The sequence below is a fragment of the Rana temporaria genome, chromosome 3 (genome assembly GCF_905171775.1).
Source record: "Rana temporaria chromosome 3, aRanTem1.1, whole genome shotgun sequence".
NCBI classification, from domain to species: Eukaryota; Metazoa; Chordata; class Amphibia; order Anura; family Ranidae; genus Rana; species Rana temporaria.
Window position 1 is genome coordinate 211,909,514 of NC_053491.1, and position 10,662 is coordinate 211,920,175.

At 37.5% G+C, this 10,662-nt stretch overlaps 1 protein-coding gene across 1 annotated transcript in view; it reads right to left on the reverse strand.

Annotated features, from left to right (window-relative positions):
• OTOGL (otogelin like) overlaps positions 1–9,447 on the reverse strand; it is a 218,400-nt gene extending 208,953 nt beyond the window's left edge. Inside the window, exons 1-3 of the mRNA XM_040344209.1 lie at positions 8,498–9,447; positions 7,998–8,040; positions 6,769–6,817 (exon numbers count right to left, since the gene is read on the reverse strand). Of these exons, the coding sequence (XP_040200143.1) occupies positions 6,769–6,817; positions 7,998–8,040; positions 8,498–8,606 (201 nt within the window). The 5' untranslated portion in view covers positions 8,607–9,447. The remainder of the gene's footprint in view (positions 1–6,768; positions 6,818–7,997; positions 8,041–8,497) is intronic.
• Between the last annotated feature and the right edge of the window lie 1,215 nt (positions 9,448–10,662).

Sequence of the window (10,662 nt, forward strand, 5' to 3'; positions counted from 1 at the left end):
CACAAAGCTCTCTTCTGTCACTCACTCCAATGAACGGCGGGTCCTGACCATAAATCATTGGCCGGGAACCGCTAGTCAGCATGTGCTGGAGCCAGGGAGAGCACAACCGGGCAGGCGCCCTACCCTTTCCCTACCTGAAATACAGAATCATGTATATATACGTGATTCTGCGCAGCCAGCCCGCACTATGGCAGTAAAGCTACAGTGGTTTGTGGTTATAACCTCAGCATTGTAATAACAATAAAACAATAGTTACTGTATATTAGATAAATCTAATCAGCTTACTTGAACAAATTCAAAAAGAAACAGACAGCTGCTGGAGCATTTTACCCCTCCAGCAGCTGTCCATTCCCGATTGCGGTAGGGGAAAGTGTGGTTCATGATTCAGCACACCACACACAGCTCCCTTTTTTATATTTGTACAAACTTTATTTTAAGTGTACAAAAGTACATTTCATTCATTGCGCTGTACAGCATCACAATGTGCTGCACTGCTCTATAGTGCCATGCATTTCTGTACAGTGCGCTACGATAAAATGCAGCATGTCTGCATTTTGCAGCAGCGCAGCTCTGGGCTACATTGCAGTGTGGAAGGAACACACAGGAAACAACAGCAGAAAACACAGTGAAATGCCTGCCACAATTCGCCCTTAAATGAGTGCTGCCCATATCTTTTCACAACTTCCTAGATTCCCTGCATGCTTTGCAGCTTTTCCTTTATTTAATGTGTGTTGCACAAATAAATATTCCTTTATCCTTTGTGTGTCAGAGGGTGTGGCATTGCCGGAAAGTTCACTGTCAATCAGAGTCTGAGGATCCTAACATAAGCGACTTCTTTGGGAGTAAGGCCTGCCATACATGGTTGCTGCTAAACCGGCCGAGATTCAAACCATTAATGAGCAGGATGAATGTACCAAGTTGATCGATCAGTCAACTTGGGTACATCAAGCATGCAGGATTCGCGTGCTATTATTCCTCTCAGTGTCCATGTTGTCTGTTTCTATCTGAGTTAGGCAAGCCATAAATTAATCCATTTTCTTTCCTTCCAGGTGGTGAAATGCATCCTGCAGGGCTATTGTATTCTGCTGGCGGGAGGGGGGGGGGGGTAGCAGGCAGCCTTAATCGGCTGGAAGTATACAATGGTTACGGCTAGCGGCTATAGCCACTAGCAGTAATAGCATGTAGAAAAAATCCAACAGGCTGACTGTACCCAAGTCGTTAGATGGATCGACTTGGGTACAATTAATCTACCCGGTTCAGTAGGGACTGGCCAAATTTCGATCCATGTATGGCCAGCGTTATGCATCTTTTGACACACTAACAGGCACGACTGCATAAGATGCAAAAGGAAAACATAGGAGAAGAACAATATAGCACAACATTCTCAGAGTGGGACTAGTACAAAAGCAAAACTTAAAAATTTGCAGGTAAAAGCACAACATTTTTAAATGCTTATTTGCAGTTCTTTTTAAGCTTCCATAGTCTATTTTTTTATTCATTGACTAGTCATTCCACTAGCACAGCACCTTCCCTCTGTGAAGGGTCCCTCTAGGAAGGGTCTAATTTACTGTCTGTGCTGGCCAAACACCTACAACTCTCTCTGCATATGTGCATTTGGCAGATTTTATGTATATTATTTACCTGTAAAAGCCTCCCTTGTGAAGAAATTTAAAAGCAGGGTGCCGCCATCTTGGATGTGATGTTAGCAGCCCCAGCAAACTACATAACCTTTTATGTAGCTGTCACTGGAAAAAGAAAGGTGAATACTATAGAATGACAGCTTTCAGTTTGCTGGGGCTGCTAACATCGCATCCAAGATGGCGGCAGGGATGTATTTTGGCCTAGGCCGACAAGGCCTAGGGCGGCACTTTGCGGGGGGTGACACAGCCGGGCACCAAAGCCGCCCCCCCGGACGAAAAAAAAAGACCCCTGATCCCTCCTTTTATTTAATCGGCTCCCGCGGCCACCTTCCGGCTCCCTCATAAATTTAGCCCCCGGCGTGGCGGCCTGTAGCGTGGTACTTGGCCAGGGGGAGGGAGCGACTGACGCATAGACGCCTGCATTAAACGGCCGGTGATTGGCCAGACCGGGTGCATGTCATACCAGAGGCGGGCTCACATTCATACATACACATGGTAAGGGCATCAATTTAGACAGGAGCCAACTGGATTGATTGATGTAAGTATGGAGTGAATGGTGCGTGAGTGTGCTAATGTACAGAGAGGAAGAGGTGGAGCTCTAACAGGAAAAGATGGAGCCTAAAGTGGAAGGGGTGTGGTTTACAGATGATAGGGCATGTCTTAAACAGGAAGGGGTGGGTCATATTTAAATTAGGGGGCGCATGAGTTTAGTCAGGCCTAGGGCAGCACAAAACCTAAATACACCTCTGGATGGCGGCACCCTGCTTTTGAATTTCTTCACAAGAGAGACTTTTACAGGTAAATAATATACATAAAATCTGTCAAATGCACATATAATCTTATGAAAAGATTTGTATTGTATGGCCCCGTACACACGGCCGAGGAACTCGACGTGCCAAGGAGCGGGCCGAGTTCTCCCATAGAACAACGAGGAAATAGAGAACATGTTCTCTATTTCCTCGCCGAGGTCCTCGTCGGCTTCCTCGGCCGAAAGTGTACACACGGCTGGGTTTCTCGGCAGAATTCAGCTCTGAACCGAGTTTCTGGCTGAATTCTGCCGAGAAACTCGGTCGTGTGTACGGGGCCAAAGAAATGGTCTAATGACAGAATATTTAGTTGCTGGTGACAATCGGGTCGTAATTCTACTTCCTGTGGAAATAGGTCACTTGCTGCATTCTGATTTTTTTTGTATGGAGAAATGTAACTAATATTTCACAGCATGCGTTTGTCACAAGAGAAACATCAAGGCTACCTTTGATAACCTCTTCTTCCTGAAATGCTAGCTGCCTGCCAGTCATGTTGACCCTCTTAATTCAATACTTTAAATGCATGACCTGGAACAATTATCCAGGCACAAGCAGACACACCATTTGTGCAAACTGTGCAGCTGCGCAAGGGCCTCCAGGAATTAAGGGGTCCAATTACACAAGATATGTATCAGACAGGTGCTAGGACCCCCTCCTGATGTCAGATATCCGCACTGCATACTACTAGGGCAGTCCAGAAACAAAAGGCATTTTTCTTATTGCCATTCTGTTTATAACATCCAACTGGTACCATGCAACAAGCACCTTCTTCTCTCCCTACATGATTGCCGCAGAGCCTTGCAGAATGCTCTTTTTATTTTCTCTTTATACTATTTGGGTAGGAAGTGAAAGGACTTTTCATGATCCAACCCTGGTTGTATAGTGTGGATGATGAGAGGATTTGGAACAATCCGATAGCTACTCTTTACAAGTATCTATCTACAGTATCTATCTATCTAATACCTTGTTTCCACTGAACGGAACGGTTCGGGTCAGTAGATTTGGAACGGTTTAGAATGGACCGGTATATTCTCGTGAGCGTTTCCACTGCAAATCGGACCATCAGGGACCATACAGGATTTAGAAAAAATGACTAGCGCATCCACCAATCAGTGGATGGTATTGCATCTCCTCCCTAATGGAACCGTTTCATTTTCTATGGCCCCACATCTGAAGCAGGACCCAGAATGGTCCGGTACGGTTCGGTTTTATGGCACACTTTCATAATGGAAACACCCAAAATAGCGTACCGAACCGTACTGATCCGCTCAGTGGAAACGAGGCATAACTATCTATCTTTAGATCATGAAAATGTGTATTGTGCTTGGTCATTAATGAAATGGAAGGACCCAAAAATTGTTCTCGCACAAGGGCCCTTTGCCAGACTCAGAAAACCAAAGCATCCAGGTAGGCGACTCTCCTGATCTGCTTAATTAATACTAGTCAGTGACAGTATTGAAAGTATTTAAGTCAGTGGGTCACTATAACATTCACATCGCTATTAGGAGGTCAGTTGGGACAGTCCCCATGTTTCTCTTATGAAAGGTTAACTTCAATGTTCACCCTTCATGATCTCTTACTGGCCCATGTTCTCACTGAGACCCCTTCCTGTCTATGGCTAGACCTCGGCAAGAGCATTTGAATTAATATGTAAACGTTCTGTTCGTAAAAATGTATGAATCACAAAGGTAGCCAGTATAATATCTGGAATTGCAGTGTAATATACAATTTTTTTTGTGTAGTCACAGGGGGGTAGCAAACATCTGGAACAGCAGTCAACTACCGGTATTTACTTTTTAAGATCTGTAGTCCACCTACTCGCTCTTGTATTCCTGAATCGTCTACTAATCATCATGCAAATTTCTCAATATAACTACACAAAATTCAAAACAACAACAAATCATACTGAAGATGCTTTCATAATTTTAAAATACAACAAACCCAAATTACACTCACAATAAAACACTATCATAAACAAATCTAGTAAGAAATGGCACTAGTAGCATTGGGTGGATAACGTTAGAAATATTTACATATAAACTTCTTAGATTAGCAAATCTCATCACCAAATTATTGCTTTGGTATCTAATGCCATCCAACAATAAATTAATCCTGCAACAGTAAAGGACTGTCTGTTGCTACTATATCATAGACACAATTCATGCCTACAAACCATATAATTCATTGAATATGATTATTATGTAACAGTAACTCTAATCAAAACTTTTATTTTTTTTGCAGTTTTGGTAAAATGCATAAAATCTGTCTAGTTGACGACTGTCACTTGGACAGGAAGTGAATAGAAATCCTGACAGAGTTTCTCAGGCCTCGTACACGCGGACAAGACTCTCGTCAGGAAAAAAACTTTGTTTTTCCCGACGAGATTCTTGGCAAGAATCTCTTGCCACCCGAGTGTACACACAGACCTTTCAAAAGAACCGCGGTTCTCTTGAAAGGCAAGAACGCGGTGACATCATCGCGAACGACGAGCAAGCGCTCGTCACATTCGATGCCATCGCCGCCATCTTGCTTCACCCTATCTATGCCGTGGAAGCTACCACGCATGCGTCAAAGTCATTTCGAGCATGCGCAGGTTTCTACGGCGACAGGTAATTATACACACTCTTGGGTTTCTCGTCGGGAAACAGGCTGACAAGAATCTCGACGAGAAAATAGAGAGCATGATCTCTATTTTTCTTGTCGAGATTCTGGCCAGATTTCCAGACGAGAAACCTGAAAGCCTCGTACACACGCTCGGTTTACTCAGCAAGAAAGCTCTGCCAGCAGTTTTCTTGCTGGTTCTTGCCGGAAAAAAACGAGCATGTGGCTTAACCCTTTCCACTTCCCAAATTGATCTTTTTCACAGGATGGGAAGTAAGGCAAATCTTCTGCAACAGAAAGAAAGATCACAATAAAAACCTAACAGAGGTTTTGATCCTTAAACTCTCTATAAAAATGGTTGGCTAGAGCAGTGTTTCTCAACTCCAGTCCTCGGGGCGCACCAACAGGTCATGTTTTCAGGATTTCCCTCAGATCAAACTGCTGTGGTAATTACTAAGGCAGTGAAACTGATAAAATCACCTGTGCACAATAATGGAAAGCCTGAAAACAAGACCTGTTGGTGCGCCCCGAGGACTGGAGTTGAGAAACACTGGGCTAGAGTACCACTTTAAGTATTCACTGGTAGTCCAATAACTGCAGCTGTCCATGTAGGAGCATAGGACATAAATAACATACAAACCACCTAAATACCTTACAGAAAAGAATACATATATTATAACAATAAAATGATTGTGGCTCATTAAATAAAGTATTTCAATAATGACTGTGTTGCACCAACCAAACTCAGGCTCAATTTTTTTTTCTGTCTAAAAGTAAATTTGGTTAATACAGTCAGTTTCTGTCTAATTTTTGACAAAAAGTATGTTTTTCTAAAATAATTATTTTTTTATTTAACTTTTGGTTATATAACAGTTATTAAGAGCTTTAATGTGATCTATTTCAGTAATGATTTAAATTCTAATATACATTTTATATATATATATATATATATATATATATATATATATATATATATATATATATATATATATAAAATAAATAAATATATAAATATATATATATATATATATATATATATATATATATATATATATATATATATATATATATATATATATATAACATATTTAAATCATTACTGAAATAGATCACATTGAAGCTCTTAATAACTGTTATATAACCAAAATTACTTTTTTTTTACAGAAAAGGACAAGCCGCAAGTAGCCTAATTTCACAAAGATCATTTAAAATTGTATTAGTTAATTAGGATGTGGTAATATGAATTCTACATTGTTTGAAATATGGATCAAATGTCATAAATGTGAGAAAATCTAAATAATCAGAATTGTGTTGAGTGTTTTGGACTGATGAAAGGCAGTATCTGATTTGTTAGTATTGCACTTGGCACGTCTTCAGGGTTCATTGTGCTTATTAAATAAACCTGAATGTCACATTCTTCCTGCATGTAATACGTTAGTGTGATGTTGGATATGTTGGAAAGGGGACCTAAAGTTCAACATGAAATAAAAAGCAATATCTATCTCTCTTTTTGATGATACAGGCCCTGTGTGAGAATGAGATGAGTTCAGGAAAACTTGATAAGTGAGACAGGCAGAAGCTAAAGAATCACAGGAAAGTAGGTATCACAAGAGAGATTGATCCTACCCGCGCTTTTACCATTTACTCTCATGTCACAAAGACCCCATTGTCAAGTAAGGCTCATTTCAGAGGCAAGTTTCTCTCTCGAAGGTATAACCTACCTCTGCTGCTAAGAGATCTCTTTTCTGGCGAATCGCATTAAACCCGTTTCTGGAAGAAAACAAAAAGCATCTTGTATTTTCAAAGGTCCAGGAGCAACCTGAATACACTATTCCTAGGGGAAAGGTTTTTTTTCTGATTTCCATCACCTATCAAAGAGGCCTTTCTTGGGTTAACATTTAAAAGGTAACTTGTATGTGAATGATCTCAGCTTACACAATTGACGAGAGCTTCACAGATCTGTGCATCTGAGAATGAACTCCTTGCCTTTGGAAAGCAAACCTGCATTTTTACTTTAGACTAAATTAAATTCTATTTATTTCTAAGCAGACTTCGCCGTAGAGTTTAGGAATAAACTATGCAAGCACACAGAGATATACTGTAGCACTCTTTAAAATTACATTTGCCAGTGGCTTTAGGTGAATAATACTGTTATTTGGTGAAATATACTAACAATCTAATTAATAAATATATATAAACATATATATATATATATATATATATATTTTTTTTTTTATTATTATTATTGTCCTCAAATGCACCGTAGGTCTCTTTTGCTGAGGACTTGCAATCAATACAGATAACAGGGCTTATTTGATATCCCAAGCGTAGACCATATAAAGATATGATAGAACCATATCTTCTTTCAAATCAGTTCTAGCTGCAGTTTAGGTCCTCACAATTTAACTGAATACAATTTCTTCTTAATCTAAGTAAATCTGGTGCCGCATTAACTAATCTAACTAAATCTGGGGGCACTTTATATATAACTACAGCACTCTAATACTTATCATACATACATACATATATCTGTATATATATATATATATATATATATATATATATATATATATATATATATATATATATATATATATATATATATAATGTACACACATACATATATATAAAATCCTACACACATATATATATATATATTTATATATATGTTATACATACACAGACACAAATGTATAGATATCTAGATAGATATCTAGATAGATATCTAGATAGATATCTAGATAGATATCTAGATAGATATCTAGATAGATAGAGATAGATAGATAGATAGATAGATAGATAGAGATAGATAGATAGATAGATAGATAGATAGATAGATAGATAGATAGATAGATAGATAGATAGATAGATAGATAGATAGATAGATAGATAGATAGATAGATAGATAGATAGATAGCAAATTATAGATTCAACAATGATCTAAACTTACATTGATGCTCTTGGTTTTAAACCAGAAGATGAAGAGAGAAACCCTGGAAAGTAAACCGCAAAGTAAAACACATCTGAGTATCACTACAAAGTAAAACACATCTGAGTATCACTACAAAGTAAAACACATCTGAGTATCACTACAAAGTAAAACACATCTGCTTCTCAATGCAGTTATATGATAATTATGCTTCTCACCAAAAACGATTTAACCATTGTATAGATTGTGTTTGCCTACACACCTAAAAGATAGATACACTAACAATTTAATACATGACAGCATCGGCATCCGAGAGATGCATCAATTATAATCCAAATATGAACAAAAAACAAATGTACACATGATCTAGTGACTACAGATTAATTTCATATATATATATATATATATATATTTTTTTTTTCATATATGGTATATATAATCATATTGCACAATGCAAATAGTCAGCAGTTAATAATATAATAAGCAGCGGAGTAAAAGTGCTGGCTACAGTGATCACTTACCTAAAACAGATAAAAGGAATGTATACAAAAAGAAAACGTTCCCAGGTTTCATCAATTGGTGACTTCCCACAATGTTCATCTCAGTGTAACTTCGGATCCAGAGCTGCATCCAAATAACTGACTTTACTATTATGGCATCTTAGAAATAAGTGTCTTTGAAGGCTCTTTAGATTGTTCATTGGATGCAGGTTATTATCATTTTAAGGCTGAGAGTACGAAACATCGCTGTCTAATCTTCAGTGGCTCTGGGGGCTGTAGAAAAATTGCTAGCAACTTCTTTGGCTGAGATTTCCTCATTAGTGATGCATGATAACTCCTTGTCTGTATCGGTTGCACATGCTCACGCAGACTGGCACGTTGTCATCTGCTAGAGGCTGAATTATCCTTTTATAACAATTGTGAATGATGACATAAGATAAGGTGTCATATTAAGATGGCTTTGTACATTTTTTGCTATGCTCTCTAGTAACCCTTTCATTGGCGGGAATTGTGAAATAGTTTTTTTTTTCAACATTATTACACGCCATTATTTTATTAAATGATCATTGCATAACTTTGATTTTTCTACTGTGGACATTATAAGCCTTTATTCAATAAATATACAGATTACTGAGCATCGGTTTACTTGTTTCTTTTACTTTGTTCACTGGTGAATAAGGACATTCACTTTACTACAAAAGATTTAGAACAAAAATTAACAGCTTTAAGATGATTTGCTAAGATCAATGACATCCTAATTTTGGACATGTGGTTTTATATTACTGTGTTCTGTGATACTAGTACATATGGCAAGGACTTTTACTAGGAGCCAACCTAAGTAGATAAAATATGTTGGTTTTTGATTAAATTAGTGGTTTTCCATTTTAAGGCAAATCTATGAAACTCACGGTTGTATAATTCACAGCTTGGGAGAAAATTTGTACCACTGTAGTTATGACTTTTTTGGCAAAATGCTTCTATAAGTTACTTACATGGCACCAAATTATTAGCTACCTAACCTTACTTTTTTTAGGCACACTATAGTGGATTTGGAGTTAATCTTACTTTATTTATTTTTGATAGTTAAAAAAAAGTATATACATGATTTATAGACTTTTTTTCATATATATATATATATATATATATATATATATATATATATATATATATATATACATACCTTAAAATAACTATGACAGGGAGAAAGACCACAATAAAAACAGAGATTTTGATCCTTCAACTCCCGTGATGTCGATTCCTCAGAGCAATCAGGAATTTCTGAAGTGAGACTTATGCATTAATATGGCCCATCAGAACTGAGCAAGTGATGTGGGGGGTCACTACATTTTTAGCTGTGCATGTAGTTGGAGCTTTAGCTATTTGGCTCTGTAAACAACATGATTTTTTCAACAAAATTGTTAAGGTTAGCCTGGTAAATTTGGGCTGGCTGGAAACAGTAAATATAAAAAAGTCAATGTGCATATTTCATGTTCACCCAAGTACGAAATAAAACGGAAAAAAAAAAATACAGCCCCTGTAAGTAAGGGTTCACATGTTTAATTTCAGCATGTTCATTCTAAAACCATTATAAAGCCTACTTTTTTCTTTTATGGTATGGTTTATCTCTTTACAGATTGCAAGTTATTAGACATTATAAGCAAACAGCAATTGCCATCATATTTTGTAAAGTCCTTAGGTGTTAATTAAAGCACATTTTACTGGTCATTATTTTTTTATTTATGTCCCTTAAAGGGTCTTAAAATCCTAGGACACCCCTGAGCACCTAATTTGAAAAACGTTGGAGCTTATGACAAAATATAATGAAATATGTGAGAAGCTGTCTCTTGACCCTTGTGTCATCTTTCTTTCCTTTCTCATTTATCTTTGCTTTTTTTTTTTCTGTTTGTTTTTTTCTCTATTAAAAAAAAAAAGGAGGGTATGCAATGTACAGATAAAAATAGAGGAATTGACTTTAAAGCTTACAGATTTTCTTATTTTCAATATGACTTTATCTGACATAATTCTATAAAAATGTGAGGGGTAGTTACTAGTGAAGGTGTAAGAATAGATGGATGTTCAAGATACCGGTACTTAAATCTCAGAACCAAAGTTTAACAAAGACTGAAGTATGTTTGTTATACTTGGGCTGATGGCAACAATAACCGCAAAGAGCACCTGTGGTACTT